The 22,796-nt window shown below is 46.0% G+C and overlaps 1 protein-coding gene across 10 annotated transcripts; it reads right to left on the reverse strand.

Annotated features, from left to right (window-relative positions):
• Positions 1-3,941: 3,941 nt before the first annotated feature.
• Positions 3,942-11,931, reverse strand: LOC103698756 (uncharacterized). Of its 10 annotated transcripts, none has more exons than XM_088717888.2 (4): positions 11,819-11,931; positions 11,445-11,507; positions 5,072-5,553; positions 3,942-4,682 (listed from the first exon to the last, which is right to left on the reverse strand). In XM_088717888.2, the coding sequence occupies exons 3-4, from the start codon at positions 5,546-5,548 to the stop codon at positions 4,209-4,211; spliced, it is 951 nt and encodes a 316-aa protein (XP_088574014.2). In that variant the 5' UTR covers positions 5,549-5,553; positions 11,445-11,507; positions 11,819-11,931; the 3' UTR covers positions 3,942-4,208. The 10 variants fall into 10 exon arrangements, with proteins under 10 accessions (XP_088574014.2, XP_088574012.2, XP_088574006.2 ...); XM_088717886.2 differs by having other exon boundaries at positions 5,072-5,628; positions 11,819-11,930; XM_088717880.2 differs by having other exon boundaries at positions 5,072-5,693; positions 11,819-11,930.
• Positions 11,932-22,796: the final 10,865 nt, after the last annotated feature.

The following is a 22,796-nucleotide window of genomic DNA, read 5'->3' on the forward strand; positions in this document are numbered from 1 at the left end:
TCACTTACTTACTTAGATCAATTGCTTGCTTAACTCTTATCCGCGCATCCTTTAGTTGCAAGCATATTCAATTTACTTAATCAAGTCTCATTCAATACATCAAACTGTTGCTAAGTTTAAATTTCACTATGCATTTATACAACTTAGCATAATTAATTAAAAAGTTTCAGAAGTAGTATAAAAGTATTTAAAAGACCCAATTCACCCCCCCTCCTGGGTTGTATCTACTGGGCAACAAAGCTCAATCATTCAATCAATTGAGTTCATTAGCAATCTAATTGCTAATTAATCCTTCAATAATTTAATAATTATTTTACTGCAAATTTTGCTTAGGGTAATTTGTCAATCAAATTGACCGATGTACCTCTGGACGATTCTTAATCGTCGATCAGCCATTTGATCAATCTAGAAACTTCAATGCGTGTGACCCCATAAGTTCGAACCTAAGCTGGTAGCACAAGAACGACTTCTTGTACTAATCGAAGTGACCATCTAGCAATGGTACCCGACGTCCGGATATACCAAATAATTGCATATTCTGGAACCCTTGGACTATAGTTACCGTATAATTTATCCCTATGACACCAAATGCCTAGGATGACTTCAAAGTTCTATCAACTCATTAATCAGTGCATCCAAAAATGTGTTTCAACTTTAGTAATCCTGCGACTCCTCACGAGGACTACCCTGGCCAAGGTTTTGCTAAATTGAACACAAGGATATTATCTTCTGTCATCAGGAGGGGTCAATTCCATCTTGACTCACATACCGACTTCGCAAGTACTTAACTGCACCCAGTAACCTTCCGTCACTGAATTAGAAACTCAGATAGTTCGGTACCAAAATATAGTAAGTTGCTTGCTAGTCACCGTGGTGATATCAGGTCTGAGAGATACATATACTCATATCCACTCGGAACATCTTTTGATAGCAGAGCATTCCAGAACTAATCACGTTCAGTGAAATGTACTCATACACTTTACCTGTGTGACATATCAGTGTCTCTACACTCCTTGGTTAAGAGGACAACCAACGTATATGGCACACAACGACCTATCCTTGATAATGCTATTGTCTTAGTGATAGCATATCGTTTGGTCGCGAACTAGTTTAAGGACTCATAGATAAATCCTCCTTTATCGTTTAATAGAGTCCTAAGGACTTCATTCCATTACTTGAGTTGAAGATGCAAAATATGTAATGAAACATTGCCAAATAACTTTTATTAATTTCATTAATTCATATACAATTCAATCATCAACAGGCTGACGATTGTCTTTCAGGACACAATTCCCAACAAGATACTGATTGATCTTTGCTTATATGTAACTAATGGAGCATCAAGCTCATTAAATGTGGGTGAATTTGCTCAGTATTCAATGACAGTAACAAATTGTGCATCTCTGATCCTAATCCATTCAAAGTCGCAAGATAAAAATCTGACACTTTTTCTTCAATGGCAGCAAGAGATTTTGATGGGTATTTGATCTGTTGTATAGTCAATAGCAGATAAAGAGCCCTAGCTGACTTTTTGCAGCTGCTCCTGGAGAAGAGGCTTCCTAATCATTGATTGTTCGAGTGTCACAAGCTTCTTTCACAATCTTGAGACTAAAGTAGTTGAGCAGAAAGACTTTCCATCAATTTTGCATTGCTGCAGCTTTTAATAAATTGATGATTTCTTCTCCATGCGAATAACAAACTTATACTGAATAACAATCTCCTGGTACAGCAATGAGGCATTCTTGTAATAAGAGATTGCATGGAAAACTGAATTTGAGAAATAATTTTTGGTCATATCAGTTTAAATGGTATAAATTGATGACTTTTTCTATTGAACTCAAATAAAATAAAATACAATAAAAGCATATGCTTTACTCCAAAGTTAGTCTAAAGCTTATATGATCAAAATGTCACAGGTTCTAATTAAACACAGTCTCTCACATGCAAAGGGTAAGAATATAACAGGAGCCTCCAGCACTAGGATTCTCTCTTTTTCTAAAAAAATATAAATAAAGTAAAGCCTTCCACCAAACACTATGTTAAGCCTTTTGGCTGCCAACTTTTGCAGCTTTTAGTTCAAAGGGTATTGACTTAACAAAGATATCATATGCAGTGTTGTGTCCTTAGTCAGATATTCATGAAGTGCATCACAGCGACTCTTCAAGACTCATCTGAAGCAACCATGATTTATCCTCATGATTTGCCGTACCATACCATACCGTACCGAATTATACTGTACCAGACGTACCATACCTATTGGTTCGGAAACGGTACCTGTATGGATGGCATACTGACACTCGGTATGCCAAAAGAATCGTGTACCATACCGTACAGACACTATGCTAGTGTGGCACCAGTACAGGGTACAGTACTAAGACGGCGAACCTTCGTGCTCATGGTATGCCGTATCGTACCTGTTCGGTACCGGTATCAGTGGCGTACCGATACTCGGTATGCTAAAAGAATCGCGTACCGTACCATACCGATACTATGCTAACGTGGCACCGATACGAGGACCGGTACTGAGATGGCGAATCTTGCTTTTGCTGGTTCTTGATCAAGAATAACCTATTTAATATTCTCACAGACTATCATTATTCGGGTATGTTCCCTGATTAAATAGCTTCCACTCACCATTTCAATTCCAAAGTAATCTAAGCCAAAAAAAAAAACAGCCAAAGCAGCTTGTTTCATCAAATTCAACTTCAATTCTCGCAGATAGTGTATTAAAACTAGGCTAAACAGAATCTAGCTAGCAATTTGACTTACCAAGCTCATATCTCAAATCAGAGTCCATCTAAAATCCTTTTCAGGGAGGTTGTTCATTTTGTTAAGAACAAAGGACATGATAGTTTAACCAACCATGTCATAACTATCATCCAGCTCAGAGATTGTTCATCAAGTCGTCCAGCTCCCAAAACAGACTTTCAATGAGATCTCCATATAAGTTTGTGATATAGAAGAGTTATACAAGAGACGATATGGCAACCGTTGTCGTAGACCAAGAAGGACAGAGCTAGTTGCAGACCTTTTATACTTTACTAGTAGGTACACGTGAAAGCATGTGTGAAGTTCTCTAAAAACTCCTTCGCTGCAGCCACAAAAACATAAATAAATGTGTAGAACCTAACATCAAATTGCTTAAAAAGCAGCCTTAAAATTTTTATAACACCCAAAATTTACTGTACCAATCGGAACTATACCGTACTAGGTAATACAGTACTACACCGATACTTAGTACATTTTGCCGTATTGTACCGTACTGTGTACCGACATTATGATAGAATAATATTGGTATAAGATCCAATATCAAGATAGCGAATCTTGAAAATACCCTATATCTACATAAAGTTGGATATGAGCCTAAAGTCACTAAAGCACTATATGAAAATGAAAATAAGCCACATCCCTAGGACCCCAAAAGAGTGTCAAAGACAAGCTTGAACAAAAAAAACTATAGAAACCTGCTACTCTCCTCCACAATCCTGTGCTCATCCTTGGTGACTGATCAACTTGCATTAAAGCCTGACAAATAATTGATTAGCTTAGATTCTCTTGTAGGTTTTTCTTAGATTTTCTAGACTCCAGCTAGACCATGTTTCATGGATTCTTTAATTAGTTTGCCCCATTTCGTGCTACATCGACATTCCCCTATAAAATGCCAAATTCTTTACTTGCCTCCACCTTCAATCCACGATTAACAATTATGAATTCTCGGCAGAATATAATAATAGAGACCACCCAAACAAAAAATTGATAATAATAACAATAATTATGCTAGGGCACATCCAGTTCCATCAATGCAGGATGCCATCACTAGCTTTGAGTGGATGGATGTAAAATAAATATTCAGAAAATTTCTAGAACTTAATTATGTATCAACATTTTTGACAAAATCGCAATACTGTTCTCATGTGGAATAAGTAGATTGAATCAACATATAATCAATTTCAACTTTGGGCTGTACTTATTAAATGGAAGCAATGTGATTACACTTGTATTGGTGGCAATATATATACACTGCAATAACTACAATAGTGCTAAATACTTCATGTGTGGATATAAGCTCCAACTATACAAATGCCAGATAGCAACAAATTGAATAGGATGTGTTCTGCATCTGTGCATCTTACTCCAAACAAGAATTGCCTCTCAGTTTTCCACTGGAAGCAAATGGCTGGCTCACAACCGATTTCCAGATAGTGCACCTAGTCAAGAAACATGGCCACCTTATCCTTCAAGCTGCTCTTCTTTTTTGTCAAAATCAACGTTCCTTCTTCGCTCCACACTTCCCCGATTCTGTCTTGTTTGCCAGTTTCATTGGGTATGTTCATGCTTTCTGTTTTAGTTGCCCCATTTTCTTGCTCTATGGCTAGAGGTTTCTTCAGCAGAGGACCTATAAAGAGGTGCAACATATCTTGAACAGCATCCCCAGTTCCTGAGATATTAGTGGCAACATTTTCAGCTCCAGGGCTTTTCCCTTTATTCCTTTCAGTATTAGTTGAATGAGAACTTGAACTAGTTGTTGTGCATTTGGATAACATCTTCCCAGATCCAGCAGCTTGGATAGGTCTGCCAGCATCAACATACGAGGAAGCTAACAAGCTTGAAGGGTGTGTTTCTGAATGGGATTCTCTTGTGATCGAGTGTTCATGCTGTTTCTCCCTATCAGCATTTACATACTGCAAGAAAATGTAAGAGAAGTGATGCACAGAAATATTATAATGGTGAAACAGACTACTTTCATGCAGGTCAAAATTAGATGGCTCTCAGCTAAACAAAAGTTAAAAGCAGACGTATCTGAACAGAACTAACTAAACTAATGGAGGAAGAAAAAATGATTGCATAACTCTTCAAATATCTGATGATGTAAAATGGTCAAAAATATTGAGGATCCGCATAGATTGACACCAAAATATTATAATGATGCACATGGTTTTCCAGTAGATTAATATACATGGTCTGGCAAAACCACTGTAGGATTGCAACCCAGGTGCTGAGAGCTTAAAATACATGGATCAAGTAATTTGGTAACCACATTGTGGATACGAAAAATGCTATGAAATTTTACCTCTTCAGCCATGCTCACCAGATCTTCAACTGTCATTTCTATTTCATCCTCCTTTCCTGGTGACAGACCTTGCGGGTCACTGTTCTTGGATCTCTTGCTCTTTAGCTTTTGCTTCTTTGTGGTATCCCTATAATCCAACATTCTTTCACCTCCAGCAGCTTCCTTCTTATGTTTTGTCTTAGCCTCACCAAGTGTGGAGTTATCCAAACCTAAACCTCTTCTCCTTGCTTTTCTGGTTCCTTGTTGTGCCTCGCACCTTTGTAAGAGATCCAGTTTATCCGAACCATCCGTATCTTGAGTCAATATCCTTTTCCTTTTAGACCCAGCAACCTGAGTCTCCGGTTGATCTTTCAATAGTGAACATGTTCTATCTCCATTTTGAGAGGTTCTTTGTTTATCAGGGGAGCTCACCTGCAGCATCCATGTAGGTAATCTCCGTTTTCTCCCAGTATCAACATCAATAACAACTTCAGGCATGTTTTCTGTACATTACAGTGCTAATATTGCTTAAACTTCAGTCAGCAACAGAGAAAATTATGACTTGAATCCCATCCACACTGGAATAGACATTTTTACTCATCAGTCACCTAAATCAGTCACAAAGCCACCTCACAGAACTCATCTACAGTAATGAGAACATATATCAGAATGCCAACTTAAAAGTCCCATCTACAGCGATATGAGAAATTTTACTTTTTTACAATAAAAGCATTCAGGTAATAAACGGACTAGAGAACATCATATATTTAAACTGTACCAGGAACTAGCTAATGGGAAATTATACTTCTTTCTAAAATTTTTTGAAGTATATGTCAAATTTAGTCCTGCTGATAATACATTAACCAATGTTCCATGGTGCAAATGCCAGAGCTAGCACAATTGTTGCAGGAGCAGTAAATCATAATGGACTATTAAGCCCTTTAGTGCAATAAAACAACAAAAATGTAGTGAAGGCATAATAGTCAAGTTCTACTTTATTGTTTCAGAAACAATAAAATCAACTGGCAACATCACCACCCTTAAACGAATATGATAGTTTATAAGGACTGCATCTACACACGCACACACATATACAAATATATATAATAAGCAACCTGGCTGTCAGGCCCCTAGTCAATCACTCGAACAGGGCATGCAACATGGCCGCATATTCTGTAAGCATAACCCAAAAGAAAATGCCAAGCCTTAAAAACAATATAAAATCTCAATAATATCAGATAAAATAGAGTTCATGTTCTTATTTCTAAACAAAATAAATTATTTTCACTATTAACAAATAATAGAAATGTCCAACTACAAGTTCCAAACACTCGAGCAGCATCAATGATGCTCTAATTTGTCCACATCTCACTCGCTAGACCAAACTTAGCCGAATTCTAGGCATCCTGTAGCTCTGAAAAGAGAAATAAAGGAATGGCATGAGCAAATAGCTCAGTAAGAATCCCCATGCACACAGATTGACATATATCAAATAATAGATATATGGAATTATCGGACAGTAAATATAAGAATTAGAATAGGATTAAGATGTCATCAACATTTAATGCACATACAAGATAACTAGAACCTAAGTTCCCATATCTTTCAGAGGTGAAAATGTATCAATAAATAATACAATTAAACTAATCTTCATTCAACACTCATCCAATTAACAATTCATTACCATTTATAATTCTTTGTCAAATATCCAATTCAGCATATATTAGTGTATAACAAGTAATTTGATTTGAATTTCGCGTCAGGCTTACCATGATCATGTTTCCAACTTAAGACTGTGTCACAATAATGTCACATTTCCCGCCTATGACGGAGCAATGATAATGCCACATTTCCATTCTGTGATGGGACAATGGTAATTTTATATTTTCAGCCTATTATGGGGCAATCAATAGTAATGAGTGTTTTGAGGGGTTTCCGAATTTAGTCCCACATCGACCGAGTAGCGGAAAGGTTTGTGCCTTATAATGAGGAGGCTTAAGCCTTTCCTCTCGAGGGCCCTTTTGTGGGACAAAACCGTGAAAGGCGTTGGCGGGTGACCCCTGTGCGAGCTTCGCGCCCACAGACAGATGCGCCCCCTGCGTGAGCTCCGCGCCAGCAGGGCATCCCCAAAGCGGACAATACCTCGGGAGGGACGCAGTCGCTCTCAGATCGGTGGGGGGCTATGCTGGTGACGGGGTGCAAATCCCGCATCAGATGGCGCTAGAAGGAGGGCCTGGCCCTGCACCTTCCCGGCAAGGAGCCACTAACCCGGCACAAGACCTTCCTGCTGGGAGGGCTGTGTTGTGGGGGGGTTCCCGAATTTAGTCCTACATCGACCGAGTAGCGAAAAGGTCTGTGCCTTATAATGAGGAGGCTTAAGCCTTTTCTCTCGAGGGCCCTTTTGTGGGACAAAACCATGAGGGGCGTTGGTGGGTGACCCTTGTGCGAGCTTCGCGCCCACAGATAGGTGCGCCCCCTGCGCGAGCTCCGTGCCGGCAGGGCATCCCCAAAGCGGACAATACCTCGGGAGGGACGCAGTCGCTTTCGCTGCTCGGATCGGTGGGGGGCTATGCTGGTGACAGGGTGCAAATTCCGCATCAAATGGCACTAGAAGGAGGGCCTGGCCCTTCGCCTTCCCGGCAAGGAGCCTCTAACCCGGCACAGGACCTTCCCGCTGGGGGGGCTGTATTGTAGGGGGTTTCCGAATTTAGTCCCACATCGACCGAGTAGCGGAAAGATCTGTGCCTTATAATGAGGAGGCTTAAGCCTTTTCTCTCGAGGGCCCTTTTGTGGGACAAAACCGTGAGGGACGTTGGTGGGTGACCCCTGTGCGAGCTTCGCGCCCACAGACAGGTGCGCCCCCTGCGCGAGCTCCGCGCCAGCAGGGCATCCCCAAAGTGGACAATACCTCGGGAGGGACGCAGTCGCTTTCGCTGCTCGAATCGGTGGGGGGCTATGCTGGTGACGGGGTGCAAATCCCGCATCAATAAGGTTAGCCCAAAGCTTGCACCCATCCAAACAGTTCAAGTGCACATATCAAATATATTATTTTCGGCTTTGAACTATTGACAGTCATGTTTCCAACACGTGACGAGATAATGATAATGTCACTTTTCCAGTTTGTAACAAGGCAACGACAATGTCACCCACAGAGTCACATGATAATTTAATAAGTCATATAGCCACTTTAAAAATTACTTGTACTCATCCTAAAAAATCTCCACAAATCAACTTAATTTTTTCATAATAGAAAACCCTTTCTTCATTTCATATATAATATTTCTTTACATGATAGGTTCGATACCAGGCCAAGCTACCACAAAAAAAAGAAGAGAGAAAAAAGAAGAGGAAGGAGGAGAGACATGCTGATTAAAGTCCTGACGCCTTGTCCCGAGCCCAAAGAGGAGATCTGTCCAAGGGTCTACTCGCCGTGCCCTATGAAGGATGCGCAACTGATGAATCTCATCTTTTCTTGGGACAACCCCCACTAAGAGCAATGCAAATGAGGTTTGGCTGAAGTCTAGCAGTTCCCTTCGGACATTCCCGGAAGCCCTATTGGAAGGAATCAGTGATCACCCTCTGGAAGTCGACTGTGGACTTATATTCTTCAACTGCTTAGAGGGCTTTCATCTCGGCCTTAGCAACTTGCTTCCTAACCTTCAACGGTTTCCTGTCAATCCCAAAAGCTGGAACCTCGGCCACATCAGCCTTGTCCTCAATGACCCTTAATTGGACCTCCAATTCAGTGATCCCGCACAGCCGATTCAATAGCTAACTTCGCCCAAAGGGACCCTACCTCGGATTCCACTTCGGCCACCTACTCCATGGCCGGTCAAAGAACCAACTGGGGTACCTCGATATGCTGATAAAGACCTCCTCCCCGCAAAGGATTCATAAGAACATTACGCCGTTGTAGAGAGGAAAGGAAGAAGATTAAAAAAGGTTGGGCCCTCCTAGGAAGAAAAGAAAAGTGAGGTCACAAGGTAACTGTACCCAGAAATAACCCTGCAAGTTGGTTTCGCAGGCCATTCCCAGCCTTCTTATAGACAACTAGACAGCTTGGATTCATCCGTACGAGCGAATCAGTGGACGCATGTCACACCCTCTTTGCTTTTGATAGTAAGCATCCTTTTAGAAGACCAAAGGACAAAATTCAACCATCTAGTAAAAGAGTCATGACCTGTGAATCCACATCTTTTTTGGAGCAATACAAAGCTTGATAGTAGTTACTTCCTTCGCTCAAACCAAGATGACGCTTTGGACTTGAAAGTAGGGAGCTCACGTTGTGACAATTAATAACCGGTGCGGTGTGGTGCATGAGGATTTCTCTAGTCTACAACCCGTGTTGCGGTCCTCAGATGTCCGAGATTCCTCCAAGGCACCTCGGCTCGATCTCCTCGGCTAAACACAGAGGACAAGCCAAGCAGAGTAAAAGCATTCGACCTCTCAAATCGATCTCCTCCCAACTCGACTTCGCAACCTCGATTGTTGATCCGTGCTGAGCAAGAGCCTTTTACAGAAGGAGCAGGTCGGCTTCCACCGCCTAAAAGGAGATCCTAGTCCCACCACGTGCTAGATTTTACGGCACATCCCCCAGGTTGTTATGCCACGTCAACAATCCATTGCAACACAATCCCAAGTTTGTTAGGATGCAATCCTGAAAGATTCGGATTCCAGTTATTAATAGATCTGAATAGTTCTCCAAAAGAGGTAAAGGAAAACAACCTCAGCTTATGGGAGACTCTGTCTCTCTATTCTCTATTCTTCCTTTCTCCTTCTTTTTCTATCCACAAAATCTTTACTAACTTAAGCATCGAAGGGCCCAACTAGAGCTAATCTGGCGAGCCTTCACCCTTTGTCTGTTGTTTTGCAGGTCAATGGAGGCAATCCATATCGACATCTCAAGATCGGCAGCAACAATATATTTTCATAAGTATAGAGATTATTGCTTTTAATGTATTGTTTGACAAAACAACAACAAGCTATCAAGAGAAGCATCATTTTGTCCATATAACATGATTATTGTTTTCAAACATTGCCATATTGCACTAATTATATTAAAATTGGCTGATAAATAGTTGAGGAAATTATCAAATGATTACACCATGAAATGGTCCATATACAATATCATGCTGAAGTTAAAGGGCATTCAGTTATCAAGTATTTAACTTCATAAATCAACAAAATTTTAACTAAGCCAGTCATGGCCTAATTACTCAATAAGGATTGTAATTACATATGGACATAATTTAATAAGCATAGTGACTGTACATTCGAACAATTTGGGAAATGCATCAACTGAATGGTGAACAAGGCAATAAGCCAATAAATCCAATCAGTTCTGAAGAACGATCCAGCCTATATTAAATCGTTCATCTAACTAAATGATCATAACCTAAGCTTCAGCATTTGATGGCATTCTTATACGCATTAAAACCACTGCCTGGAAACTACTGTGAGACCATAAGTCCCAAGCTAGGACAAAAATGTTGTAATTAATATATGAGAGCAAAATGAGACAGTTATCACAGAAAAATTGGAAAATGTCAAACATTATTAGTTTGAGAAATTATTGCAGGAGACTATGAAGAGGCTGTTAAATACCACGCAAGAAATTTGTTTCAGAAAGGCTATTTTATTGGTTTCTCAATCATTTATGGGATTGTGCTCCATCCACCGTCATTCTATGATGAAAAACTGTATTCCAGTAGCCCATATCCAACTAGCTGGAATTGATAAAGTGTTTTAGCCTCAGGGATTGGGATTCTCTCTCTATGAAAAACCGAGTAGAAGTCTCCAACATGAAGGTGACCATTGATCGAACCAAAAAGGGGACAGGGTCACATGTCACTTCAACCATCAGATCAACTAGAATCAAATGATGACATCATAATGGCGCAATAAATATATTAATTATTAATTATTTTCATATAGAAAAATATATTAAAATCACGAATATATATATATAGGTTAAGAATTTCAACAAGTTGTTAGCTTCTTTCTAACAACTTTTAGCATTCTTTATAATCACATAGCATTACAATAATATATGACATCATATTATCAATATAAAACTCAAGTTTTCAGTAGCATATTAGGAACAAGTATCACAAATTCATGAAAAAGAAAATCCCATACTACACTATAAATTCAAGAGCAATCTCTAAAATCATGCCGAAGATAATCATGAATCAACCATAAAAGAAACGTTGCTCACCGTCTTTGTACCAGACCGTACCGGTGCTACATTAGCATAATATTAATATGATACAGTATGCTCCATACTGCCAGCTTCGGTATGCCCGTACCACCCGGTTTGGGCTGGTGCGGCGTACCAGACTTGTGAGACATACAATTTAATAAGATGTAATTAGAAGTCTGTTCAGAAGATTACCAAATTTCCAGGAGCAAAGAATCCTACTTCATATTCTCAGCTTCCTTCCCTGCCAAGAAAACCCTAGAAAGCAGAAAAATCAATAAAGGAGTTAATAGCTTATGGATTGAGAATCGAGAGAATTCATCGAAGAAGAGGAAGGGGGAGATTGGAGGAGGGCCGGCGTCCGCTGACAACACGGATTGGAGGAAGAGGAAGGGAGCCAGGAGTCGCGTGGGAAGAGATAGAGAGAGAGGGAGAGAGGGAAAGAAATCGAGAGAGAGAGAGAGAGAGAGAGAGCGGCGTTCTGGGCTCCGTCAGCCGTCCACAGCCGGCCGCTAGCAGCGGTGGCCATAAAGGAAGAGGTAGTGGAATAGAGAGAGAGAGAGGCTCACCGGTGCTGAGAGTCCGTCTTCCGCCGGTCTTCCACCGCCCGATGACCCAACTGATAGACCTCTAAAATTGATTCCCAATTCTGGACCCGACTTTTCGCCCTGGCAACCGGACGGCTCAAGAAAAAGCCGTCCCGCTTTTGATGGATCGCTGGTTCAACCGATGGTCCCTTCGATTTTTTAAAATTAGAGAGGTTTTGACTTTGATTCTTTGAAGGAGGGGTCGGTTCTGGGATCTGCCCGGACCGCCCACCTGACGATTCAAACCCAGGTCCGGTCCGGTTTGAAAATATTGATTAAAAGCTGCCCTTTTATCAATCGGCTTATCGGACCGGTAAAGAGATCAGGTTATCAGTTACTGGTTCGACCGGCAACCGTCGCATTAATCAGAATTTATGACATCATAATAATGAAATACAATATTGATGTAATTATTTATATAAAAGAATTAAAATTATAAATATATATAATTATAAAAATATTAGAAATTTATTAATATATTATTGACAATCTCCGGTACGCTCTGATGATCTCTCTCATCACATGGCATTACACATAATGAATTGAGAATTAAATAACAAAATTAATATAAGCAAGATAATTCCAGCTCATTGAACTAAATTACATTGTTACTAACCATTATAATTAATTATATAGAAACAACCAATTTGAGGGCTAATTCATAATGAGGTAGCAAATAACAAGGGTTCGGAGGGAATGGCTTCATTTTCCAAAGGCAACGATGACCCTAGCAGTGGACGAGGGATGGTGTAATACTCAACTCATAATAAAAAAATAGTCTTAGTCTAATTTACCAGATTAGATATAAGAGTTAAAGTAGGAGAAAGAAAAATAAAAAGAAAAATCGATCTAGATATAAAAGTTGGAGTAGGAGAAGAAAAAATAAAAAGAGAGAGAGCCCTTTTGACTTGGAATAGGAGAAGAAAAAAACAAAGGCATAGAGCCCTGTTCAACTTGGAGTAGGAAATGAAAAAAAAAAAAAAAATAGAGCCCTGTTTGACTTAGAATAAGAGATAGACTCCTTCTCCATCCCGATTACCTCGATACATGGAAATTGCTTCATGTCCACTATTATGTCATTTATGGTAAATGTAGGAAGTATTCTTATAGTAGAGCTGATCATCGGCCGAGCTTAGGCATGGAAAAGGTCAAATTTTAAATAGTTCCAGCCCAAAGTCTGATTAAAAATGAATAGAGTTTAGGCCCGAGGCTCGGCCCGTAATCAGCTCTATATCCTAGATGGGAGTCTCTCAAATTAAGCTCAAAGCATGTGGAGAACAAAAACCTTGATAATCTCTAACCAAAGATGCAGAAAGTAGTAGACATGGTGGGTGAATGATAATCTCTAACTAAAATCTCTTAATTATTCCCAAGAGAGGGGTTGGAGTTTAGAAGCCCTCCATTTTTAATTTTCTAGAGGGATTAAGCAAGCCTATGACCTTATATTTTGTATTTTTTCAAAGATAAGGATCTTTGAGAAATCCTTGCCTCGAACATGTTGGGCACTTCGGAACTCTTAGAAACTTTTTCCCATCCCTGATTTTACCCTTTCTAGATGTGTTATTACCATATGTGTCACGCCCCCGGCCCAAGATCGCGAGCCGGGGATCCGCGCCAACCACTGCACACCCGTAGGAAACTCTCCCCACGAGCATGCAAGGCATCTTAACCAAACATCTCAATTATATATATATATATCTAAAATAATTCAACTGAAATAAATGCAATCTTACTCCATTGACTGACCCAAATTATATAGTCTCACAGTTCTAAATACGCAGCGGAAAAATAAAAATAAAACATCAATTTAAATAAAGCCTAATCTAGGATAACTTGTGCTTCAGTTCTTCTAGTCGCTCTCCCATTTTAAATCCCTGATAGGTTAGTTCTCGGAATCTGTAAAACAACAAGGAATTGTATAATGAGCTAGACAGCCCAGTAAGTAATAAACACCTTACCTAGTCAATTCATATAATAACATAAAATATAAATACAAATTACGATGAATCAACATAATAACATAATCAATTCCTTTTCAAGCACAAATTCATTAAAATTCGTATTTTTTCAAATATCCATATATATAATCATAAATCTGATTCGAAACAAATCACATTCATCTCATCAGCCTTTAGCTACGACCACACTTATACCCTGTGGCTAGGCCAGAAACAGAACCGCACTTATACCCTGCGGAGTGGGCCAGAATACCGCACTTATATCCTGCGGAGTAGGCCAGAATACCACACTTATGCCCTGTGGTGGGGCCAGATTTGCCAATGCATAACCCCCTATTGGCAGGGTCCAGAACATAGCCAGGCTGAGAGTTCTAAATCTGATGCACATCAAAATTCTTTTGTAATATAATAGATATATCATAATCCGATCTAAACATGCATATACAATGCAAGAACAGTAATATAACAATAGTCCGAAAAATATTATTCCGATTCACATATCCATTTTTCATTCAAAGCATCATTTCGTAAAATTTATAAATCACATATAAATTCATTAACAATTTATTCGATGCAAAAATAATATTATATAAATAAAGAGTCTAGCGAAGGCAGTTCATTACTTACATTGAACGCGATCCACAACGAATTCAATTAATCTCACAAATTCCTCGCAGGACCTAATATCCAAAAATCAAATTTTCTTTTAAAATTAATCATAATATATATAAAAACTTAAATTTAATATTTTCCCATGGCCGACCCTGCAGGAGTGCCTAGCACCCTGAGTTCGGGTTCGGGTAGAGTTGGGCATCGGGCCGTGCCGGGCCGGCCCGGCCCAGGCCCACCGGGCCCAAGGTCTAAACGGGCCGTGCCTGGCCCGGCCCGCTTATGAAGCGGGCCGTGCCGGCACGGCCCGTCTCGGGCGCAAAAGGAAGCCCGGCCCGGCCCCAGGCCCGTCTATTGGCGGGCCGGGCCGTGCCAGGCACGGCCCGGAACGGTTCCAAACGGGCCGTTTCCAACGGCTATTTTGGGAAATTTTCAATTTTGCCCCTCCCAACAGTCCAAAAACGGCTAAATTGAGGGGTATTTTGGGAAAAAAAATTTTGGGCTTCTATAAATAGCCCTTTCCTCCCTCATTCTCACCACACCAAACCAACTATTCTCTCCTTCTCTACTGCTATTATTTCTCTCTTCTAAAGTGCTCTTCTAGCAATTTAATTTTTAGTTTGCATTTAGCAAGTGTTCAAGTGCTACACAAGAGGAGGTTCCTGTTGAAAAGAGAAGGTCACTCCTGTTGAGAGCACAAGAGGAAGCTCAGAATCTCGGCTCTGCCTCTGACCTCCGACCCTCTACTCAATTCCTCCTTGTGGTTAGTTTTTATTTTTTGAATTCATCAATTTAGATATGTCATCTTTTGAGGAAAGTCAGTTTGGCATTCCTCCTGTTTCTGAGGGAGAAGAAACTAATCCCCAACCCCATGTTCCTAGTTCCTCTAGAACTAGTGAACCGAGTGAAGATCAAACCTCTTCTCGTAAGAGGACTAGTGCTGTATGGAATGAATTTGATAGAGTTATGGTTGATGGAGTCTGGAAAGCTAAATGTAAAAAATGTGCCAAACTTTATAGTTGTAGTAGTAGTGGGGGAACACGGCATTTAAAAAGACATCAAGAGAGTCATAGGATGCATGATTCTCATGCTCAAACTCAAAGTACCCTTAATATGCAAGGGGGATTACTTGTAGGTAATTTTGCATATAATCATGAAAATCAAAGAAAAGCACTTGTAAAATGGATAGTTAAGGATGAATTACCTTTTAGTTTATGTGAATCTTTTAATTTTGAAGAATATGTTCAATTAAACCTACAACCTGCTTACAAAAGAACTAGTAGGCGTACATTTAGAAGAGTAGCTATGACTAACTTTTTAGCAATGAAACAAAGTTTAATTGAAACACTTTCTACTTTAAATGTAAAAATTTCATTAACTTCTGATATTTGGTCAGCATCTGTAGGTAGTAATTGTTTTATTGCCATTACTGCTCATTATATTGATAATGATTGGCAATTAAATAAACGTATTCTTGCTTTTCGTGCTTTTGATTTTCCACATTCTGGGCAACAAATTTCAAATATCATTTACCAAACTGCATGTTCATATAATATTTGTTGCTGGTGGTCCAAACCGAGAACGATTGGCACAGCGGTGTGAACGGGATTCCGTCTGAGCTGCCTTGGTTGATGTTGATTGTGCTCCACCTTCCACCGGGAAACCTGCAAGCAAGCCTCGCACCACCACTGGGGTAGTGGGGGCCCTCCGACGATCAAGTCAGAGGAGATTGGAGGAGAAGGAGAGATAATTGCAGGTAGTAGGAGAATGCTCTGGAAGTTCTTGCTTACCCCCCCCTTCTCCCCCCAGCCGCATATATACCTGGCTGGGGGGTCTCTCAGGGGGGTTTGTCATCGTGGGGCGCGATGGAGTGGCCACTGACATGGCCGTTACAGGGCGTCGTGGAGCAGCGCTGGGTACGGCCATGACAGGGCGTAGTGGAGTTCCACTTTGTACGGCTGATACAGGAGATCGTGGAACAGCATCGGATACAGCCGTTGCAGGGAGTAGTGGAGCAGGAGGCCTCGGCGTGCCTCTGGGAAGCAGCCTGTCGTTATCAAGAGATCTCCGACTCGGGGTCGGAGTGCTGGATCAGGGGGCAGCCGACTCGGGGTCGGGCTGTGGTGCTGAGGATACCCGACTTGGGGTCGGATTGCTAGATTAAGGGGCAACCGACTCGGGGTCGGGCTGCGAAGCCGAAGATGTCCGACTCGGGGCCGGACTGCTGGATCGAAGGGCAGCCAACTCGAGGTCGGCTGTGGAGCCGAAGATGTCCGACTCGGGGTCGGATTGCTGGATCAAAGGACAGCCGACTCGAGGTCGGGCTGTGGAGCCGAAGATGTCCGACTCGGGGTCGGATTGCTGGATCAAAGGACAGCCGTAGTCTTCATGGGCGCGCGTGTCGGTCACGTGGAGCATGGCGGCTTAGTTCCCCCGTAACAGTAGCCCCCCACTTCCGAGCCTGGAACCAGAAGGGGAACGGGTGAAGGGAGTGATGCTTCGAGATTGCCGCCATCCCTCGGAGAGGCGCGCGCGCTTCGAGCTCCCCGCCTTCTTTATGGCGTATGGCGGTTGTTGCTGACCTGGCAGTCTGAGGATTTCGGCGGACATCCTTCCTTAATGGTGTCGATTCGCCTTTGGGGCGCGAGCGACCCTTCGGCGGCCAGGCGTCCTCTGGCGTCATCGAGGCATCACCCGCCTTTCCGCCTATTTAACCGGGGGCCCTCCCCCGTCCGTCTTCCTCTTTACAGACATTTTCAAGTTTCCCCTTTGCGCTGCCGTTGTTGCCGTCGGACTGTTCGCTTGCTTCTCCTTTGACGCTCTCGGAGCCGTTCTTCCTTCTCTTCCGGTGAGTTACCCCATTCTTCTACTTAGGGCTCTCCATACTTTCTCCTTTTGTACTAGTGTACCCCAGTCGTCCCGGTCTTTCCCCCCTTCTTGTCCCCGTCCTGACCGTAGGTTTATTGGCCATTAGGAATGGGCGAAGTGAGAGCAGACCACATTAAGTCGGAGCTGGTCGCCGAAGACTTAGACAAACTCGTGGCTCGGTACCACCTTTCCGAGGCCTGCAACGTTACGCTCCCGGGGCCTGAGGAGAGGATGTCCCATCCTCCTCCAGGGAAGATCGCCATCAATGAGGGCATTCTCCAGGCCGGGTTCCGCTTTCCCCCTTCGGACTTAGTCGTGCAGGTACTCCGGGGTTTAAGAGTTGCGCCGACGCAACTGGTGCCGAACTCGTGGCGTGCCCTGACGGTCTTCCAGGTTCTCTGCCGCATGCACGAGATTCCCGCCACTCTGAATGTTTTTTGGGAGTTCTACAGCCTGAGTGGCCACCCCCAGGACAAAGGGTGGTGGTGCTTTGCGGCGCGGCGAGGGTGCGGCCTCGTCAAAGAGGCTCCTTCCTCCATTCACGGCTGGAAGGAGCGTTTCTTCTTCATCGATGTAGATCCCTCTTGGGAAATCAGGGCGACCTGGGAGACGCCGATGAAGTCCCCGATCGGCCTATCGAGACTGTCGAGGGAGGAATCCGATGGCTTGGCCGCCTTGAAGGGGTTGGTTGCCGAGGGCCAGCTCCCCCCGGTGGCCCGCCTTATTTCCGAGGATACCTTGGTGAATGTCGGTCTGAGCTCGGTCCCCACCGACCGTGAGCCCGCCACCATTTCTTTTTTGACTCTTTTCTCCTCTTTCGTCTCGTTCTTTCCTTCGGTTTCTCAGCCCTCGACCATCTCGTTCTTGTTGCAGAGATTGACGACGTCATGCGGTCAGACAAGGGACCGGCTGTTGGTAGGTCGTCCCTACTGGAAGCGGTCCGGAGGAGGAAACGAGCTCCTCCGAGCGGGGCCCCGCCGGCGAAGAAGTCCCGCAAGGAGGTGCCTCCGACGCCGACCGACGAGTCCGGGCCCACCGATCAGGGAGACGCCGTGGGCACGGACCGGCAACTGACGCTGTATCAGCCCTCCGGTGGTGAGACTGCCGCTATTCCGGAGGTATCATCCGAGCCCGCTCGAGACGGACGGGTCGGACGTGATCGGTCCCCGGCCCGGCCTTCGACTCAGCCGGCTCCTGATGATTCGAGGAGGGACGCGCCGAGGCCCCGGCCGAGCGGGGCCCTATCAATTCCTGGAGTGACCCCCGCCCCGAGCACAATCAGCAGGACTCTTCCCCAGGCGATGGATAAGGGTAAGGCTGCAGAACCACCATCCGGCTCCGGGGAGAAATCGGGGTCGGCCTTCACTACGGATGGCGCCCGAAACCTCATCGAAACAGTGCTGCTGGAGAAGGACCGTCGGCGGGTCCGGGAGTTGGGGGTCTCTGACGTCGGGGCTGCCAGCTGCATCTGTCTCATGTCGGTGAGTGTTCTTCTGGCCGCTTTTCACCATTTATTAGCTCTGTTGTTCTCCGCCTGACGCCCTCACTTTTCCTATCTCTTAGCTCGCCCAGTACATGATCCGTCTAGAGGAGTGCTACAAGGAACAGGCGGGGCTTCTGGCGAAGGCCGAGGACCGACTGAAAGCAGTGGAAGAGGGAGGCCAGGCTGTGGCGGGCAGGACGACCGGGGACCTCAAGGCGAGGCTCCGGGAGGCCGAAGAGCGGGCACTCGGCTTCGCCGCCCTCGAGAAGCAACTGTTGGAAGCTCGGGAGCAACTCAAAGTCGCCTCGGGCCTCGAAAGCAGGGTTAAGAAGGCGGAGGAACGAGCTGAAAAGCAGTCCCGGAAGGTCGCGGACTATCGAGAGAGGTGGGAGAAGGCTCAGCGGTCTGCCGACAGCGCCCGCAACCGAACCCGGTCTCTTGAAGCCAAACTGGGCGAATTGGAGTCAGCCTTGGAGAGGTCCCGCGCGAACGACCAAGAGCTCCGTTCGCGCCTGGAGGAAGCTGAAGCCGCTCGCACTGCCGCCGAGGCGAAGCATAAGGAGGCTCAGGCTAATCTGCTGAGGGTCTCCTCCGAGGCTGAAGACCGGGTTGTGGCGAAGGTCTTGGAGGCTAAGGCTCAGATTACGGAGCGAGCAGAGGCGGCGCTGGCCGAGAAGAGTGCGGAGATCGGGCGCCAGGCGGTACAGGCTTATCGTCAGTCCGCCGAGTTCACCCGTGATATGTCGGAGGCGGTACGGGCCTATCGTCAGTCTGACGAGTTCGTCCGTGACGCGTCGGACGCGGGGTCCGAATCCTTCATCTTAGGCTTCGAGGAGGGCCTGGCAAGGGTGTCGGCTAAGTACCCCGAAGTTGACCTGAGTGGGATTTCCCTTCTCGACTCCTCTCCGGCGCCATCGCCTGCTGATTCTCCTACCGCCTCCCTACCCCCTGCGGACGAGCCCGACGCTCCCGACCCGGGGGTTCCTCCAAGCTGACCTCTTGTGCCTTTCGTTGTCCTCTTTTTTTTTGTATGTCGGCGTTTTGCCAAATTGTATGAGCCTTGGCCCTGAAACAATGAAAATTAATACAAGTCGAATGTTTCTTCATCTCGCTTTCGTCCTCCTCTTTTTTTTCTTTTTAACTCTTGGCAGCGTCTTGCCGACTCCTGACTCTCGAAGTTCTTCCGGCCCTAAGCCAGGCATCCGAGGGTTAGGCCTCAGGAAATTCTTCCGGCACTAAGCCAGGCGTCCGAGGGTTAGGCCTCAGGAAATTCTTCCGGCGCTAAGCCAGGCATCCGAGGGTTAGGCCTCAGGAAATTCTTCCGGCACTAAGCCAGGCATCCGAGGGTTAGGCCTCAGAAAATTCTTCCGGCACTAAGCCAGGCATCCGAGGGTTAGGCCTCAGGAAATTCTTCCGGCACTAAGCCAGGCATCCGAGGGTTAGGCCTCAAGAAATTCTTCCGGCGCTAAGCCAGGCATCCGAGGGTTAGGCCTCAGGAAATTCTTCCGGCACTAAGCCAGGCATCCGAGGGTTAGGCCTCAGGAAATTCTTCCGGCGCTAAGCCAGGCATCCGAGGGTTAGGCCTCAGGAAATTCTTCCGGCACTAAGCCAGGCATCCGAGGGTTAGGCCTCAGGAAATTCTTCCGGCGCTAAGCCAGGCATCCGAGGGTTAGGCCTCAGGAAATTCTTCCGGCACTAAGCCAGGCATCCGAGGGTTAGGCCTCAGGAAATTCTTCCGGCACTAAGCCAGGCATCCGAAGGTTAGGCCTCAGGAAATTCTTCCGGCGCTAAGCCAGGCATCCGAGGGTTAGGCCTCAGGAAATTCCTCCGGCACTAAGCCAGGCATCCGAGGGTTAGGCCTCAGGAAATTCCGCTCGTCGATCGGCCAAGGCTGGCGCAAGCCGAGGCGACCGGTCGGGGCTTCAGGCTAGTCTGGTCCCGGGATGGTCATCGGGTTAGCCTGGCATCCGAGGGCCGAGCCTCGGGAGATTCCGCTCGTTGGTCGGCCGAGGCTGGCGCAAGCCAAGGCGACCGGTCGGGGCTTCAGGCTAGTCTGCTCCCGGGATGATCATCGGGTTAGCCTGGCATCCGAGGGCCGAGCCTCGGGAGATTCCGCTCGTTGGTCGGCCAAGGCTGGCGCAAGCCAAGGCGACCGGTCGGGGCTTCAGGCTAGTCTGGTCCCGGGATGGTCATCGGGTTAGCCTGGCATCCGAGGGCCGAGCCTCGGGAGATTCCGCTCGTTGGTCGGCCAAGGCTGGCGCAAGCCAAGGCGACCGGTCGGAGCTTCAGGCTAGTCTGCTCCCGGGATGATCATCGGGTTAGCCTGGCATCCGAGGGCCGAGCCTCGGGAGATTCCGCTCGTTGGTCGGCCAAGGCTGGCGCAAGCCAAGGCGACCGGTCGGGGCTTCAGGCTAGTCTGCTCCCGGGATGATCATCGGGTTAGCCTGGCATCCGAGGGCCGAGCCTCGGGAGATTCCGCTCGTTGGTCGGCCAAGGCTGGCGCAAGCCAAGGCGACCGGTCGGGGCTTCAGGCTAGTCTGCTCCCGGGATGATCATCGGGTTAGCCTGGCATCCGAGGGCCGAGCCTCGGGAGATTCCGCTCGTTGGTCGGCTAAGGCTGGCGCAAGCCAAGGCGACCGGTCGGGGCTTCAGGCTAGTCTGCTCCCGGGATGATCATCGGGTTAGCCTGGCATCCGAGGGCCGAGCCTCGGGAGATTCCGCTCGTTGGTCGGCCAAGGCTGGCGCAAGCCAAGGCGACCGGTCGGGGCTTCAGGCTAGTCTGCTCCCGGGATGATCATCGGGTTAGCCTGGCATCCGAGGGCCGTGCCTCGGAGAATTCCGCTCGTTGGCCATGCGCCTGTCGCTTGCAGCCCGACGGGGTTTCTCCGTGGCCAGCTGCGATCGTGTTTCTCCTCTTCTCCAAGCGTTGCCTGGGGAACACCAGAAGGGCATTAAACGCTAATTGATGCGTTACCTGGGAAATCGGATCGCCAGTTGCTGCTTGCGAGGAGTGTCAGTTAAGCGGCCGCGATGCGCGCGTTCTTCGAGGCGGATGCGGCCTGGGCGCGAGCGGAGATATGTGGACCTAGGGGTACGTGCCACCCGGAGTGTCCTGCACAAAGAATGCGATTAAGGAGAATGACGCTTAGGAAATCGCGGGAAGATACGCCTCGAGAGCCAGAACGGCTCCGGATTCAATGCGTCCGCATTTATGGGAGCCACTCGCATCGGAACGATCGGGGGGCTGCAGTTTGGCTATAAATACAGGTGCAGGTGCGATGGAGTTTGCCAAGCCGGAGCTGTTCAAGTTGCCATGGATCGTGGACCTTCTCTCTGGCGCATGGCTGAGAGACTCCTGCCGAAGGAACGGGAGGCGCGCCCCTCGCGACTTCAGCCAACTAGCCGTTTCATCTGGGATCAGCAAGGAGGGTCTCTCCGGCGGAACTCCGCTCTAGGCGTTTCATCCGGGATCACATCTCCCCTCCTTGAAGTTCAGCCTCCCGATTGAGCTCCGCACCAGGTGCCTGATCCGGGACCGCGCCTCCATATGCTCTTCCCCCGTGTATTCCTTCTCTCCCCTAACACTGGGGAGGACCGGAATATCCCTTGGAGGTGGCGTTCCCCTGGAGGCAGTGGGAGCTTCGTCGGCGGCGGCTCCTCATCCTCTTCGTGGGGCGTGGATGGCGCCTCCGGTTGGAGGCAGTGTGGACTTCTCCTTCGTCCACTTCTTCTTCATCCGCGCCGGCTCTTCGTTTCTTTCGTGAGACGCCGATGGCGCCTCCGGTTGGAAGCACCCACTTCCGACGGGATTGCAACCGCTTCAGATGGAGGTTTCGGGATCCCAGATCTTCAGCTCCTCGGAGTCTCCACCTCTTCTTTACTTTCTTTACACCCTAATTCCCCTTTGGGAATTTCTTGTAATCACACGAGCACGCCGTTGTAACCAGAAATTATTGAAATGCGAAATGTTATACATTTTTGAACTGTCTTTCTGGCATCGTCGTTCTACTGGTAATACATCCGCAGGTTAGCGGAATTCCAG

This window comes from Phoenix dactylifera, chromosome 3, assembly GCF_051530095.1.
Source record: "Phoenix dactylifera cultivar Ajwa chromosome 3, Ajwa_hap1_PhDact_Kaust_v1.1, whole genome shotgun sequence".
Taxonomy (NCBI): Eukaryota; Viridiplantae; Streptophyta; class Magnoliopsida; order Arecales; family Arecaceae; genus Phoenix; species Phoenix dactylifera.

Bases quoted from the DNA above. Each gene is read 5' to 3' on its own strand.
- LOC103698756 (XM_088717888.2), bottom strand. From the start codon at position 5,548: ATGCCTGAAGTTGTTATTGATGTTGATACTGGGAGAAAACGGAGATTA. The intron at 4,683-5,071 runs GTAAAATTTCAT...ATTTTCTTGCAG, and splicing joins TGGTGAGCATGGCTGAAGAG to TATGTAAATGCTGATAGGGA.